The 17,224-nt window shown below is 36.4% G+C and overlaps 6 protein-coding genes across 6 annotated transcripts; 3 read left to right on the forward strand and 3 right to left on the reverse strand.

The window, feature by feature from the left end:
- Positions 1 to 42: 42 nt before the first annotated feature.
- SAPINGB_P003227 (uncharacterized protein) lies at positions 43 to 828 on the forward strand (the record flags this gene model as incomplete). Its single annotated transcript, XM_031997945.1, has 1 exon — positions 43 to 828. One exon carries the CDS (start codon positions 43 to 45, stop codon positions 826 to 828), a length of 786 nt encoding a protein of 261 aa, XP_031853836.1.
- Positions 829 to 931: 103 nt separating this feature from the next.
- On the reverse strand, positions 932 to 3,906 carry SAPINGB_P003228 (uncharacterized protein; the record flags this gene model as incomplete). The annotated part of the gene is made up of 2 exons (XM_031997946.1): positions 932 to 3,730; positions 3,781 to 3,906. 2 exons carry the CDS (start codon positions 3,904 to 3,906, stop codon positions 932 to 934), a joined length of 2,925 nt encoding a protein of 974 aa, XP_031853837.1.
- A 270-nt stretch (positions 3,907 to 4,176) lies between these two features.
- On the forward strand, positions 4,177 to 4,550 carry SAPINGB_P003229 (uncharacterized protein; the record flags this gene model as incomplete). Its single annotated transcript, XM_031997947.1, has 3 exons — positions 4,177 to 4,200; positions 4,255 to 4,359; positions 4,407 to 4,550. The coding sequence occupies 3 exons, from the start codon at positions 4,177 to 4,179 to the stop codon at positions 4,548 to 4,550; spliced, it is 273 nt and encodes a 90-aa protein (XP_031853838.1).
- Positions 4,551 to 4,704: 154 nt separating this feature from the next.
- Positions 4,705 to 5,502, reverse strand: SAPINGB_P003230 (uncharacterized protein; the record flags this gene model as incomplete). The annotated part of the gene is made up of 4 exons (XM_031997948.1): positions 4,705 to 4,967; positions 5,011 to 5,187; positions 5,238 to 5,366; positions 5,415 to 5,502. 4 exons carry the CDS (start codon positions 5,500 to 5,502, stop codon positions 4,705 to 4,707), a joined length of 657 nt encoding a protein of 218 aa, XP_031853839.1.
- A 3,963-nt stretch (positions 5,503 to 9,465) lies between these two features.
- Positions 9,466 to 11,982, reverse strand: SAPINGB_P003231 (uncharacterized protein; the record flags this gene model as incomplete). Its single annotated transcript, XM_031997949.1, has 1 exon — positions 9,466 to 11,982. The coding sequence occupies one exon, from the start codon at positions 11,980 to 11,982 to the stop codon at positions 9,466 to 9,468; it is 2,517 nt and encodes an 838-aa protein (XP_031853840.1).
- A 1,744-nt stretch (positions 11,983 to 13,726) lies between these two features.
- On the forward strand, positions 13,727 to 16,879 carry SAPINGB_P003232 (uncharacterized protein; the record flags this gene model as incomplete). The annotated part of the gene is made up of 4 exons (XM_031997950.1): positions 13,727 to 13,741; positions 13,791 to 13,839; positions 13,905 to 13,924; positions 13,997 to 16,879. The coding sequence occupies 4 exons, from the start codon at positions 13,727 to 13,729 to the stop codon at positions 16,877 to 16,879; spliced, it is 2,967 nt and encodes a 988-aa protein (XP_031853841.1).
- Positions 16,880 to 17,224: the final 345 nt, after the last annotated feature.

The raw sequence follows: 17,224 nt of genomic DNA on the forward strand, positions 1-17,224 counted from the left end.
AAAGTCCATTTCCCCACAACTTACCATTCCATCCTTCTCTTCATGTCACTAAGACCTGCACTTACTCTCTGGTCAACTGCTTTGGCAGCTGGTGCTATTCTCGGTTTCTCCGAACCACCTTTCAAGCTTGTCCGTTCCTACATTGAATACCAAAACTCTCGGTACCTCGACGCCGCCGCAGTCGCCGATTCTCTAGACAAATCCTCTCAAGAAACCTCACCATCTTCTACTTCTACTTCTACGAAATTCCATCCTGCCCTTCACGGATCTTCCTCAGCCCTTCTCGAACATGAACTTATGAACCTCCCACTAGTCCAAGCACTACTAAATGACCCTGCTCTTTCTGTCCGTCGTGCATGGGCTGGACCTCACTACCAGACTCCACCTGGAGATGCACCCTGGCGCAGTGGCCAAGTGTTTACTGCACATACACTACACCAGCCTGGTGGAATTGCGGCCAAGCCTGTTGTTTTTACAAATACAACGACCCGTGCAGCAACAATTGTGTTGCATGTCGGCCATAGAGTCACGGGTTTCCCGGCCATTGTCCATGGAGGCGTGCTGGCCACGCTACTCGACGAAGCCCTTGGCCGTACTGCCTTTCTATCTTTCCCTGAAAGTGCAGGTGTCACTGCTAACCTCAAACTTAAGTATAAAAACCCAACTTGGGCTGGCCAGTTCATAGTCATTCGAACACAAACAGATCAAGTCTCCGAGCGCAAGGCTAAAGTCTCCGGTAAGGTCATGACTCTTGGAGGGAAAACTCTTGTTGAAGCTGAAGCTCTTTTCGTTGTTCCTAAAAAGTTTAAACTTAAGCCAATGAAATGAAATAAAATGAAATGAAATAAACAAAAAAAATGGTACTTTTCAAATAATCATTACTAAAATCAATAAATAAATAACAAAAATAAATAAATTATTAATTTCTTTTTCAAGTAAATCTACCAGCTGATGTCGATGACAATGTGCCTGAAGATGTCGTCGAGGCTACCCGTGACCCTGGACCGCTTTCTGTGACTCCACGCGGCGCCAGATTCCGCCGCCGGTACAGCGACACAAAGTCTCGGATCAAGCTGCGAATCCTCTTCAAGTTACCCGACGTCAGTGCCGCAGCTACAGGCTCCAACAAGTTATTTTTCTCCACAACACCAACAGTTTCCTGTGGCAACCCATCCAATGCTGCTGCCACCCATGCCGTTCCTTGCGCAGGCCCAGCCAGCTGCAGAATGTTCATCATTAGTGTCGACGCGTCCGGTTCTGCATCTCTAGGTAGTGTGTGGATCAGCCCAAGCAGCAGCTTATTAAACAATTGTCCTCCACGCTCCGCAGCAAGCTCCAAAACTAGCGCCCGCACATTGTCTGGCACGTCCCGGAACGCTGACGTCGGTGGGTACCGTGACCCATATCCAAACAAGTCAATCAAAAACCGCAACACGCTAATCACTGGATCCTTTTCGTACAAATCCATGCCCAGCAATGCTGCTTCGTAAACTGGAATAAACAGATCTGACGACGTAATCAACCGGAACGGGAATGCAAGAACAACATCGCCCATCATGAGGAAAAAGTCGTCAATCAAATCAGGAATCTCCCTAAAGTCGGTAATAGTAGATAGGTATTGCAAAAACGAAATCATCTGGCGCTCAGCAAACTTCCACACCCCGCCCACAATCTGCTCGCCAAGATCGTCCATAGAAAACTCGCGGATAATAGACCCTGTGATCCACAAGTAGCATCCAAACCGTGTCTTTTCAAACATCTCCACAAGCTTTTCCGCAATCGCTGGTAATGCTTCCAATAAATCTGTTCGGCACTCCAAAATTGACGACCGCACAAACTTGCAATACCCCTCGGAAACAAACCGTGTGTTGCCGTGCTTATCAATAATGTTGTTCAAAATAGGCAGTACTTCCAGCGCAAACTTCGTCACAGGGTTCTGAGTGTGAATAGGCACGTCCACCCGAATGTTTCGAATAAACGCTTCAAGAAGATCAATCTGGTTCGCAATGTTGCGCTGAGTTAGAGGGTCTTCCGGCAGATTCGACAGCTCAATCAGACTTTTGCAGATTGGCTCGCCAAATCTATCAAGAGACTTTTCAATCTCTCCCAATGGTTGCGCAGCAATCACAAATGCAATACCTTTAGTAACCGTGTAGTATGATGCCCATGAAAGTGATGTCCCCACCTTGGACTTAAGTTGCTCGTAAAACGGGTATAGCTGATCAATATAATTCACCAAAAGTGGCCCACAATCGTAGCAAATCTCCCTAAGTGCAAGAGCTGCCGCGCTAACAACGTCAGAGCTTTCATGTGAAAAACCAGCCGTCACATAGTTGATTTGTGGCTCAAGCAAGTCTGGATGCTTCAGCGACCACTCAGTGTACCGGCCAATCACCAACGTCGCAGTGTACCGAATCTTGGGTTGTTCTGGAATGTTTTCAATCAACTTGATAATTAAAGGCATCACTTCGTTTTCGTTTTCGTCAATTTCACGGCCCATGGATCGAATGCCGAATAACGGCGCTTCAATAGACTGCCATAAAATAGGTGCTCCAGATGATTGGAGAGCGTCAACCATAATTTGATATGGAACCCGCAGCGCCCGAGTGCTGCCAACAACGCGGCAACAGTCCTTTAAAACATCTCCCATTTCATGACGGAACGATTTAAACTTCTCTTCGGCCTCACGGTCTCCATTAAATGCATCGCCAGAGTTATTAGCAATTGGGTATCTTAAATGTGTAATCAAAATCCCGATAAGTTGCAAGTAAATATCGCCCAGATCGTTGCGTGCTTCATTATAACGGTCTAAGGTAATCATCTCCTGCAGCTTGTTCCAAAAGTAAAACGTATATTTGACAACATCCAAGTCTTCATCATAAGCTGCACACTCGGCGATAGCCTCAACAAGAGAACGAAAGTCTTTTGGTGCTCGCGCAATGAGCATGTGCCACGCCTCACCAGCCTCAGTGAAAATCAATGTTAACCCTCTAAAAGTTTCCAAATCATCCTTATGTTGAATAATCAAAGGTCTCAAGGCAATAACTCTAGGATAAAGCGCCTCAATCATATCCTTCGACTCATCAACATCCCCAGTTTCTCGAATTATTGTACAGATGCACTCCACAACGGCATCAAACGTATATGGGTCATTTAACGCCTGGAAAAGCAAATTGAGAAAGGCAGGCTCGAAAATCAGTTGAGGATTAATCTCCCGCAGCCAAGATCTAAAACATTTGAAAATAAGGACTTTGTTGTTGTTATACTCGGTCGATTGTGTGTATGATATTAGCAGACGCATAACATCCTCCGCATTATTTGAAAGAAGTTCAGTTGCTCTAGCCTTAAATTCATCATCAGTAATCGGAATTCTTCTCGTAGAAGAAAGTTCTTCAGGCAACACCTGGAGAAATTCAAGTAAAGCTGGAATCGTCCCAGAATCTTGGCCCAACGCATTGACAAGCTCTTGGACAGCACCATTCCAATGCAGAAATTGAAGTGCAAGGTTGGCCAAAGCAAGAGCAAGCTGAACATTAATCACCTTGGCACTTTCCTTGTTTAAAACTATCAACTGAAGAAGAGACGTTTTCAAATTTAATCTGGCATCATCGGGAAGTTGATATAAATCATAAACGATCTTGGTTCTAATTGTCTGTGCAGCGATTAAACGAGCTTCAATCGGATAATTAAAATTTGATAATATATTGTGACTAATGGACCACGCTTCAGACTATAAAATAGGTTAACCAAGTCTCAAAATGAGAAAAAAAAATCACTTACCTTCTTCTGAAATTCTTCTAAAAACTTGTTAGCTTCTTGTATGATGTTGACAGAGGCATTAGGAGAATAAAGAGTGTTGAGTGCTTCAAGTACACGCTCCTCAGTGAACTCAGAGCTCTGACTCATGCTGTTCTAAAAATTGTATAAATATTATTTAAATAAAATAGCGGGATTGAATATGTTCCCTATGCAGTGATTCTATGGAAAGATCAATTAAAAAAAAAAACTGGAGATATTGTAAACGTGTTGCAGTGAAGGGGGAAGATTTTTTTTGGCAGTAAGTACAAAAATATCGAGGTTTGCTTTACAAAGGTTACCCCGTCTAGAAGTTCACAAACCACCACAAAAATCAAAAAAAATTTATTCACCACACCTTTAAAAAACAAATACGCAACGATGGCTCCACGACAACAGAAGGTGGTATGTATTAAAAAAAAATAAATGATATGATATGATTTAATCTGACATTTTTAGATGATCCCTCCGATCAATCTCCTGTTTACTTTTCTTCAATCACAAACACCGGTTCAAATTTGGTTATTTGAACAAGTCGACTCGCGTCTAGAAGGTACAATCAAGGTATGTTAATTGCAATCACTTAAAATAATATTCTAACGTGTATAAAGGGTTTCGATGAGTTTATGAATGTCGTCATTGAAAATACTGTTGAAGTGAACTATAAGAAAAATACTCGCAGAGAGCTTGGACGCGTTTTGCTCAAGGGCGACAATATTACTCTCGTGTCGAGCTTAGAAGGCGAGCCCAAATAAACGGCTCATTTAATGAAATGATATGATTCCACGATATGAATGTGACGGCCAAGTCACTCCTGCTACGACCCCCTATTAGCTAGAGATTTGGATAGAAAAAATCCTTGTTTTAACGATATGTACTACTATTATTAATTTTACACGTAAACATTTCTTACTCTTTTTTAAACAGTTGGTCGTCAATAATAACAACATCTAGAGGATGATCATGATCTTCTTGAGGAATAGACTCTACAAGCTGCTCCTTTGCTCCAATTCCTACCAAAAATGGCTTGACCTTGTTGTTTTCCGCGCACCATTTGGTATATTTAGAAATATAAGTGTCGTAAAACCCCTTTCCATGACCTATACGATGGCATCTCTTAGTGAATCCAAGCCCAGGGACAACAATTATGTCAAGACCTTGTAATGAAAGAGCTATTGAATGTTAGATTTGGAAAAGAAAATACATTATGCTTACCATCGGGGCTTTCTAACGGCGGCTCACGCAACTTGTAAGGACCATGTGGCACTAACGATAAAATATCTTCTGGAGATGTAACTTGAAGCATATTTAACTCTTTTTTATGTGACTTGAATAAAACCCCATGGTGCTTTTCAGGGAGATCCACAATTCTTGGAAGATACACAAGCTTTCCTAAAAAAACTGTTATTATTGATCGACTCTAAAAATCCAGAAAAAAATACCCTGTTTGAAAGCATCATCAGTAATGAAATTGGTTTCTATTTCATGCTCGTCCATATGTAAATAACAAGCAATGCTTTTAGCAGCTTGATATTCTGGAAGCGACTTGAGAATGTTGAACACATTGCGAGCTATGAATGGTTAATAGTTATAACTGCACCTCACTTTAAATCACATACATTGAGCCGTGATTTCAGCAGCACTAGTTTTATGAAGATTGCTTTTAATAAGTTTCCGAAGCTCCTTTTTTGCTATGTGGTGAGTCATCGTGATAAAGTAAAGTGTTTTGTGCTTTTTGACAGTGATGAACAGGACCCAATATTCAACGAAATGAGTTTGTTACAACACGGCTGGTTTTCGGTTACAAAAAAGATGTACCAAGTCAAACAAAGCTTATAACTATGGGCTTTGTGTTTGACCAGAATCTCCATCTCATTAAAACCCATTTTCAGTCTTCTAAACACTGTAGAATTAAGTTATTTTGTTGAATTTCGGCCTTTAAACCTGTAGCTATTAATTTTATAAACTTGAACTGCATTTTGTAAATTAGTTTTGTTTTTAAGTTTCTTTAAATTTACATTCAAATAATTTGTAACAATTTAAACGCCGTGAACATAGGCATAGAAAATTTTAATGTGCTTTTAATTGGAGTTTCAGTGAAAAACGTATTAGCTGAAAAAAATGAATTTTTTTATTTAATTTGTAGTTATAAAACTCGAGTTTTTTTTTTCTTTTCACTTTGGTCTACATTTTTAAAGATATTAATGGGAACTAAACCTGACTAGCTTTCAATCTTTAAGAGAAAAAAACTATTTTCTTTAATTTATATCTTATACTTTTAAGTATATGGTAGTCTATACTTAAGAATTTAATTTTTTTTAAAATAATGAACAAGTTTCGACACAAGAAAATGACTGTGATTCAATTTTCTAAATGGTCTATTGTTCAAAAAATCAATGCATTAAAGCGTTAGACATCCCGCCTAATATGATTTTTTTACCCTTAATTTAAAAACGAAATTATTTAACTCATAAAAATTTGTTAAAAAGGGTTTAAAATCATTGCTTTTTTTTGAAAAAATCCTTGATATAATAATGGCTCAAAATATTTTATCCTAGGATACACAGCCGCCAACCACTACAGTTACTGTTTCTCAATAACTAAATGTATGCCCATAAGCCAAAAAAAAAAGTATGACTATTTATGAAATCAATAATATTTTTTTTTAAGGATTTCTACTAAATTATGTTCAAATATAATGGATGCTTCAAGCATCATGTAAAGATTTGTTTTCAACGTAAGACATTACTGAGTATACTTAATCAGCCTAGATAGGTTTTTTTATAAAAAACCGTAAAAGATGAGCTCCGACAATACACGATTCAAGAACTAAACTTGGAAAATTGAAACAGTATTTATATTCATAGTATTATTTTCATATATTCACACGATGGTTAAGAAAAACTATGTATATACGTAACTTATATAAGTTTTTATTGTTATTTTGACACTTTCGATGTTAAACTAAATTACTATGAAATACCAAGGCTTCAATAATAATGTTTTTAGGAATAGATACCCTGAATATTTGTAAAATCGAAATTAACAAGTTGCTCTGTTATGATGTTTTTAAATTTACAGCGTTAACGAAACACCCTTTTTATGACAATCACTTGTAAGTACTAAGGTTTAATAACCGTAGAAATCCAAGTCTTGAAATTTTTTCTTAAAAAGCAAAACATAATATTTTATGCTTAAACAAAAGTGTAAGAGTTCACAATAGTTTATAAGTGTTATCCATGAATTCAAACTGTAAAAAAGTATTGAGAAATTTTAGGGTTTCAATAACTAAATTGACTTAATAGTTATTGAGCTTTTGCACAATAACACATTAAGTTGAAGAGAGGTAATACATATTAATATTAGTTTCAAAAACATTTACGAAATTATTTCATCCCAAATGCAATATGTGAAAACAAATAAAACTTTTGAGAAAAACAGAAATTTCAATATTATAATTACCTTTTTTTGAATGAAACATGATTTTTTTAAACACACTATTGGTTTTTTAGCAAAAGTATGAGAAAAAAATTAAAGGTTATAGTTTGATTGAAGATAAAGATAAAGTTAAATCCAACTTAACTTAAATTAACATTTAAAAAAAGTTAACAAGAATCAATATTTGTAAAATTGAATTAGCTGTGTTGTTTTTTTTCTAAAAAAATGAAGGTTCGGTTATTCTGTAAAATTTTAATCATTCTGGAAATTGTTGAAATAGAGGTAGACTCTAGGTACAGGTGTTAGAAATAAGAATTCTTGGAAATCCTAACAAAGAATTTATCAAAAATTCAAAATCATAGCTTTATCTTTGAATTATTCCCTTTTTATTCATATCAAATCGTACTTTCTAAACATAATAAATTAGAAATATTTTAAGCAGTATGGATCAAATTACTAACCGGCTGAATTAACAGAGTTCACAATATTTTTCAATACTGTAAATGATGTGCTTTTGTGCCTAAATTGATTTCAACTTCAACTTCAAATTCAAATTCAACCACAATCACATTAATATTTTGTTAATAGCTTCAAATTGTAACTTTGGATATAAACTAAAAGTTGTGAGCATCAATAACTTTTTCATCTAAAGTAGTTTGTTTGTGTGATATTGTGGCTTTCTACCAAGCAACAATAGTTGTTTACAAAAGACAAAAAACATAATAAAGGAAGTATTACCTAAGTTTGTTTTACTTTGAGTGAGCAACTTGTCCATCACTGATATACTTCATTTTTAAAAATATAAAAAACTTTTTTTAAAAATAATATCAAAAAAGTGTTAGCCAAGATTCCCTAGAAATTTACCAAATGGCAATTTTGAAAATACCAAGTGATGTGAAATAAGTTATGAGATTGCAAGGCTTGTAAAAAAAGGAACTTCCCCAATTTTTGTTTGTGTATTGAATGACGCCAGGCTCTGCCACTTTAAATTTACTAATCAAAAAAAATCTTCTTTGTTTTGCACCTTCAAATATATCGTCAGGTTTCATTTTTTAATGGTTTTTAAAAAAAAAAACTTCAATTGCTAATAAACTACACTAAAATTAAAGGGGGATTACATCTTTAATATAGTTCTTAAAATTACTCAAATTATTGATTAGAGTTGAAGTTTTTGAAAATTTTTCTTTTTTTGTCTACAAAATAAAAGGGTGCCATGATTTAGAAAAGAGCAATTGCTTATTTAGGCCCATGAAAGTAATAACAAAAAATGGTACATTTTACTGGAATGTCAGCAGCTAACCAAACAGTTGACAAATGATCCAGTTTGATACTTTAAGCCATACTCTCATTTCTTTTTTCATTTTTATTTTGCTCAGATATGTCTTCTAATCACGTGTTTGAGGTTTGCTCACATTTAAAATTTAGGATCGAGTTACCGGGTTCAGAAACAGCAGTTTTATCCTTGAAAAATCCAGACCTTAAGGCACCCTTTTCAAGGACCAAACCATGACAAATGAAATTTTCATGAGTTTTGATGAAATTTTCATTTGTGAAATGAAAAAATTTCAAACTATGATGGAAAATATTAGTCATATGCCTCATGAAAGAAAAAAAAATGAATCTGATCTATTGAACCAGTCACCCAAAATAGATTTCTCGGCAGAAAAAAAGAGGAATATTCACAAACGTTATCTAAGAAATTTGTTATTTAGAAAAATTTCTTACAATTATAAAAAAAATTTTTGCCACCAAAACCTAGAATTAGAACGAAAAACAGGTAGGTAAGAAATTTTCGTATTATTAAAAAAAAATAGATCCTAGAAACTTTGGGGGTGATGGGGGCATATTAAACAAATGAAAAAAAATCAAATTTAGTGCCAAGTACTTTGTAACGAGTTACTTGGGTTATCTATAAATTAGTGAGATAACAGTTGGGGGGTCAATTTGTTGGCCAATAGAAAAAGATTTTCAAATACAAAGTTGTCGGTACGTATCTTTATTAGCCAATTATTATTTTTAAAAAGTGGACTAGACCTTTATAAAGAATTGTTTTTTATCTCAACATTATTAACTATGTTTAGATTATTTTCAGATAAATAGAAATATTTATATAATGAAGATTTTTCCATTATCATGAATATACGTAATGATACAATGCAAAAAAAAATTATAATTATAATTATAATGAAATGAAATGAATACTACTTTTCTTATTTTGACCTATAATTAAGGTCACGATAAACATCCCCATTGCAAATAAATTTTTTCAGAAAGTTCTTTCCTAATGCGGAGCTTTGTAATGTTACTTCCAAACTTTCGAAAAATCATGTTTTTTTTGTCTTCTTCAGTTGCCTCTTTATCATATGCATCAACCAAAGAACGAGGAGTAGGATAAGAGTTTTGAATCATTTTTGCCTTTTCCAATGTGACTCCTTTTATCACTTGCAACATTCTAATGTAAAGTTCTTTAACTGTGACCATTCCAGATTTTGATAAGGCCGTCTGAAAAACTTCAAAATCAACGCCAAGACATAAATTACCTTCTCCCATAGGTTCGTTGCACATTGATGAGTTAATTTGCCCATTTTTCTTTCGGGAATCTATTTTCATCCGGGCCCTCAAAATGGCATAGCGGTAAGAAGATGGCGTCGAAATTCGAGGAATAATAAAATAGAGATCAGTTCCTCGATATTCATGCTCAATTCTTTTAGTCATCATGGCCAAAAATGTCACAGTGGATTCTGAGCTTGCTGTTCGCTTCAAAAAAAAGTCATCTACCGTAATTGCTTGAGACATGGCAGTAGCAATGGTTTGAGAAATTGTCGCAGTACGTTCATTTATATTATATTCTTCAATAAGGTAAGTAATATTGCTTATACCAGTTTTTTTAAGACGATGTTTTTGTTCAGAGAACCGACCATCACGGATAGATGAAAGCAAATCATCAAGACGCTTTCGTTCCAAAATGAAGTCTAATACAGCTACTTTCCCAGTCCGTTTATGACGTGCGATCCACACAACGTCACTAACTGCTAATGCTCTTTCTTCTACTAAAACACCTTGCTCTTCTAGTTTATTGATAAAGTAGTTTCTGTCTTCTACTGAGCGAACCTCACGGTTGTCAATTAAAAGACCAATCCTGTAGTCATTACTCCCCCAAATCACTCGATCATAGCGGCCATCAGCTCCAATTTCCTCAATTTGTCGAACCATTTCACAGTCTTCTATATTTTGTTTTATTGGTGAGCTTTCTGGCAAAACAGGAAGCGAAGTGATAGTATTGGCAGTAGAAATTGAATTTCCTTGGATCCCTGTGAGTTGAGTAAGCCTGCGAAGTTCAGCACGAACTTGACTATTAGGTGTTAATTTTGATTTTTCAAGTCTCCAGGCATCTTGAAGTCCATTTGAATTGTTTTTAGGAGTTTCTTTAGAATTCAATTCAATGGTATGATTTTTATTTGGGGTTGTTGCTGAAAAAGAAGCTAAAGTGCTTGGCGGGCGTATAATTTCTTCAAAATCGTCATCACTTATATCAATGTCTATAAAGTCCCCGACAGTCTGCGAAGCAGATGCTGATTGTGGGCGAGAAAACGCACTATAAGAGTTGGAAAAAGATCCAGGAGCCGAAGTTGTGAGCGGGGTATCTTTCTTTGCCGCCTTTTCCGCCTGAAGAATTTTGTCGGCAAGTAACATTCCTTCATCGGTTATGAAAAATTTAGGGTTGCGAACGGCGTTTTTGTAAACCAGGCCCTTTTCAATAAGTTTTTTGATACTATTCCATGCCGAGTAGCGCCTTCCAGCATGAAAATCACTTTGAAAAGACTCATTAGAAAGATGATGTGCAATACTGGTAATTTCGTCTCTAGACATGCCATTGCTTTTGCCATTTATTTCAGCATTATGGAATAAGGTAATTAAAATAGCATAGCCTCCTGAGCCAGGGCGGGGTATATAAGTTCGAGTTGATTTTTGACGTTTTGATTGTCTAGAGTCCGTTTGTTGTGATTCTGAAGATGCGGCTGCATCATCCTCAATATCAATGGATATTGGGATTGTAGATGTTGTTGTGGTATTACTTTTTCTAGATTGAGAGGCCACTGGACGCCTAGAGCCTATACCAGAAACAGCCAGATCAGGAGTAGATGCTGTAGTTGTTTTGTATGGATTTGAAGCAGACAAGGTCGATCGAGGAGGATCAACAATAGAGTTTGCGGGTGTTTTTCTTTTCCGTTGAGAGGTAGTAGCGGCTCTAGATCTTCCAATACCACCGGTAGTAAAGTCAGGTGTAGAGGTTGCTGTTGTGCGGTATGGGTTGCTTGCAGATAAAGTAGGAGCAGGAATATCAGGAAGTGTTCGAGATCTTGCAGCAGAGGAAGAGTTTCTAGCTCTTTGAGATTGTTGATTTGAAGAGTCGTAGTAAATATCAATTGATCCAGTGGATGAATGTTGTGATCTAGATCGTTGTGGAGCAGAAGCTGATGAAGAATCAGATTCAGGCATTGGGATACTTTTTGCATTGCAGTATTTTTGCATTTTTTTCTCGAGTTTTTGACATATAGCTGGTCCAAAGAACCGAAGCTCGACGAGTTTTGAAGGATGGTCGAATTGCTTTGGGCATTGCATGAGAGATGTTTGGGCACGCTTATAGATGATGGGTCTGCTTGTTTTGTTAGAAGCTACGGCTTCTTCATAAATCTCTTGAAGCCACTCAACAAAAAGGGGATTCCATGATGCTGGAGGTCCAACCATCGTTATGATGTTTTTTGTTACTTTTTAAAGATATGTCTATATTTTATATTATCGTGATCTGACAAAATGACGTTGGATTTAATTATTTTTGGACGAGAACAAAAGGAACATAAACAGTAGATTTTGTTACATAAATGTTACAATGACTTTTGTTACAATGAGGTTTTCAGGAGAATGTCAGTGTGAGATCCTATTTAAAATTTCTTTTTATGTAATTTTTTTTTTTTTTTGGACCACGACAATTAAAATAAATTACATAAGCCACCGGTGTGCTTTAGTCCAGCAAACAACGTTTACAACTGCCGTTTCCCTAACGACAATTTTATTTTTTTTAATCAGAAAGGGGCGGCTGCTGCCTCAGCGCTATCGGTAGGGTTTTGAGCCAGTCATCGGACCCAAAATAGGAAAAACTGGAGCCTCGTTCATGGCTCCGACTGTGCCGACAATATAAATTGAACAAGAACTAGTATATATAGAAAATGACATTATTAAAAAAAAAAAAAAAAAAAAAAACAACTGATATATCATTGATAACGATACGACAAACTTTAAATGAAATCTTTATTTATCTATCAGCTTGACGTGACACGTTTTCTCATTCCAAAGTTCATAGCCCGGTCAAGAAATTTTCGATAGTTCCCCGCGATGGTGTAAACTACCCAACTTATCTTTCTGATAGTAGATTTTTCTGCGGAATTTTATCCTAAAGTATTTTGTGACTAATATTTACATCTTGTTGGTGCACCACCGACACTACGGATCAGTAATTCAGTAATTAATATCATGATATCAAGGAGCCTTTTGTGGATCTGACAGAGAATCTTTTTTGTAAACAATGAACATCATTGACAAAATGTTTTAATGAATCTGAGGCATCTATAAATATATATGTTACCCATATAATTTAGTGTTCCCTATTCTTTCAATTCTTTTCAAAATGTAGCATTCTCTTTCTGAAATTTCAGACAAGAAGGTCAACGGTTTCATTTTGCCGGTTAACTATATAGTTTATAATGATGATTATATTTAACTTAATTGAAATGGTGCCAGTCTTTCATGGACCTACTGTATATTTTGAAACCCTCCAATGATTTCGAAGTTACATAGCCGAAGCCTCCCCGCAAAAAAAGAGAGAAAAAAGAAAAAAAAAATAGAAACAAATTACAAAGAACCCTTATTCACTATCTCTTATTTATTACTAGATTCCGCTCCGAAGATGGGTATCCACGATAGGAAAAATGCTCGGTCTAAAATGGTGACTTACGTACTTTAAGTAGTAATGTTGGTAACTGTCATTGAGATTTGAGAGCAAGATGGATTTAACCCCAACCCACCACCGTTACTCACGAGATACTTGCATTAATTTAGCTTAAATAGTAGTAGGCCTGCCCTTTTTTTTTTTTTAATTTTATTTTAATTTTTTTTTTTTTAAAAAACCCTCTTTCTTCCTACACATTCTTTTTTTTGTTTCATTATTTAACGGTTGAATACATTTCCTATTTTTCCCTTTTAATTTTGAAAAAAGATTTTGATCTTTAATTTTCTTTTTTTGATCTCACCATTTTTTAAATATAAGAAATAAAGTCAATCTCAATTTTTTCCCTAATATTTCATACAATTCTTTTTTCTTCTACTTAACTAGCCTTTTTGGTTTTTTGTGGCTTTTTTTTATATTTATCCTACCGTCCCCGCTATTCAAACGCTCTTTGGATTTTTTTTTTTTGAAAAAATTTTTCAACAACAAATGCCTAGACGTAAGGTATGTTACTTATATTTCTTTTTTATTATCATTAACTAACTGTATTTAGGTTGAAGGAAAAGTTATCAAAAGACGTAGTAGAAATGGCTGCCATAATTGTATGTTTTTTTTTGTTTCATTAGAAATCATCTACTCCTACTAACAATTTTCATTAATACTTTAGGCAAAAGATTAAAAATAAAGGTAAATAAATACTCATTGTACTCATTGTACTCATTTTCACTCTTTTCAATATGTTGCTAACAATAAGAATAGTGCGATGAAGCCAAACCTACTTGCAAAAATTGTACCAAGACCAATACCACCTGTGACTATTCCATCAAACTATCCTGGGGTGGTCGACCTTACAAGAAACCTCGCGTTGACACATCCGACCAGTATACCGCATTGGTGTCCGGTCAGAAGGCTGCCATCAAGTTAGCAGATCAAGATGACATTGACGATATGATATTTTCCGGGTTTGGGGACACCTCTATGCCAGCATCTATCAGAAACATCTCCCAAGTTTTTAAACCTTCTCCTTTTCAGCAACCAGTCACTATTGAGTCATTCATAATGGAGAAACCCGACATTTTTTACACAACTACAAAAATCGACGAAATTGATGCACTTAGCACCCCTCCTTCTTCTCGACGTGGTTCCCGTGAAACTGAATTTGTTTCTGCTAATGACAATAAATTGTTTACTGATAATGAAAAGCAGAAATCTTCTGAACCTTCAACGGTATCTAACTCGGAGGTTCCTTCTGCAGTCACTTCTCCCAAACCAGACAACTTGTTGGACCTGGTGTCTAATATTAATGACTCTGGTTCAGCTGTCAATGTTGAAAATGCCGCACCAACAGAAATTACAAACAATAATATGCTTTTTGATAATTTGACTGCTACCCCTCATCCACTATCCTTCACCAACTTAAGCGACCTGAACTTTTCTTTTGATTTAAAGAATAGCCGCCCAGATTCAGGTGACAACCTTAACATTCAAGCTACCGGTCAATCTTTTACTGTTTCCTTAACAGATGATAAGCAACTTACAATCAGTTCTCCTCTTGACCTTAAGGAATTCGATCTTTCCACTATTGACGATTTTGAAACAGACCTTGCTGCTCTGCAGTCTACCAATTTTGAATATTCTTCTCTCATTCAATTACCACTTCGTGATTCTGGCTACTCAAACACTCCTTCGTCTACAGAGGAGTCTCCTGCCAACTACGATTCACCTGAACTCAATCCTTATTCTGACAATCATTATGACACTATTCCCCGCTCATTGGAACCACTTCCCGATTTACTGCTGGCAGTCCCTACTTATCGAGATCTCTTCCATCATTATGTTTATGTGACAGCAGATATACTTGTCCCTGCACCCATCATCTATCCACAAAACCCCTTCAAGACTATCTTACCAGCCATGGCTCTTCAAACCCCTCATCTTTTGGCTTTACTGTTGGCCTTTTCTGCACACCACCGTGCACGTTTCTTACGAATGGAAATACCCAAGCAAGTTATCTCTAGACTTTTGGCACGCGTGTTTCAAGGTTTCATCAGATGTCTGGAAAATGAAACTGAAGCTAAAAGTGATACTACTCTGACAACAGCCATTCTGCTAACATCATTTGAAATCTTAACGTCTGGTGGTCGTAACTCCTGGAAGACACATATGCATGGTGCTCGCGATATTGTGATTGCTAGAGATTTTGCTCAATCTCTTATGGAAAAGAGCTACTTTTCCTTTGACTTTACCAAATCTTCGAGTTCTGGTACAAATTCCTCAACTCCTCAACATTCTTTCCCAAGCACTAGTCCCAAATTATCACTTAATGAAACCATTTCAAGCAACGTTATTGGTCCTAAACCCCTTGGTGTATTAAGATCAGATATTGACGAAACTAATGTTTCTTTCTTCTTGGTCCGATGGTTCGCTTATCTTGATGTTATTGGCTCTTTGTCATCCTTCAAAGCCTCGGCATTTCTTACGACTAGTGAAGACATGGCCCAGCTTTGGGGATTACATGACTGGCATATTGCAAGAATTAAGCAACGTTCTCTTGAGGAAATTCAACACTCGCGGTCATTACCACCTACTCAACCTCAAACTCCAGAAGCTATCCAGTCTGATGGTGAGATTTTGGATGTTAGTGCACGTCATTATGGTATAAAAGTAGATTTCCTTTTGGGTATTGATCTTGATGTACTACCTCTCTTCTCCAAAATCAGTTCCTTAGTACGTCAGAGACAGCGGTTAACTGAAAGCTTGAAGATGTTTCTCAGTAACAATCCTAATGCAACTGAAGAGAACTCAGAGTACATTAGGGTTTGGAAGAATGATGATCAGAGTCTAAAATCAGAAGCCTTAGAACTTTCTGATATTCTCTTGTCATTATGTGAAGCATATGAACTTCGACGTAAACAATACATTACCAATGCTATTGGAATAATGGAACGCAAACGCCGCGACTCAAACTCATCTTCACCATCTTCAAACTCAAGCTCACCAACAAACAACAAGGACTCACCTATTACTAATAACAATTACCCCACCAACGCTGATGCATTTGATTATACTTCCATATTTGGGAATACCGTTCCTAAACAGGTTGAAACTTCAGTATCAGCGACAGTTCAAAACAATTCACTGCTAAATAATCCGAATGAGTTTGTTTTTTCTGCTGAAAGTTTGGAAAAGCTTAATATTGCATTAAAAAAGACTGAGGATGTTATGCCAGCAGTGTCGCAGCTTCCGGCATCAGTTCAGGCACACTCGCAGTTATCTATTATGAATACCACTTTCTGTTATGCTGCCATTCTTCATTTGTACCGTCGTGTGATGAATCTTCCTTCGTATTCGCCAATGGTTCAGAATATCGTTAAACACAACACCAAGCTGCTGACTCGTCATATACCTCTTGGTTCCCCTGTTGAAGCTTGCATGAGTTTCCCTGTTTTCACCATTGCTTGCGAAGTATTGGAGCATGACCAAGAAACTCGGAAAAAATACTGGCTGCGGCTCAAGGGAATGGACCGGTTTGGTGTTGAGCAAACATCAGTTGCACGTAAAATGGTTGAACGATGCTGGAAAGAAAAGCGAGATTGGCCTGATGTGATGCAAGAGATTGGCTGGGATATTGCGCTAACTTAAGCACGTTGCTGAAATAATGTTAATGATGAATGAATTGTAATGTGATTATGTTGTTTTTGTTTTATTTAGTTTTATTTTCTGTTTTTTTTATGCATTTTTAATGGACTTTTGTGTATATTTATATTAGAATTGGAAAAAAAAAATTGTGGCCTGTTTCAAGAGCAATCCGACCAAGTTGTTAGGTGGGAATATGGTTATTTATATTCTGGAGCAATGGAATCTGCTCATATCGCCTCAATTTTCCAAATTGAGTAACAAAAACCGATCTTGCTGAGCAAATATTGACCCACAATGACGAGGCTTAAGCTTTTTTTTTTTTTTTAATTTGTGAGCACAAAAACACAC

Source organism: Magnusiomyces paraingens (genome assembly GCF_902498895.1).
Source record: "Magnusiomyces paraingens strain CBS 517.90 genome assembly, contig: contig2, whole genome shotgun sequence".
NCBI classification, from domain to species: Eukaryota; Fungi; Ascomycota; class Dipodascomycetes; order Dipodascales; family Dipodascaceae; genus Magnusiomyces; species Magnusiomyces paraingens.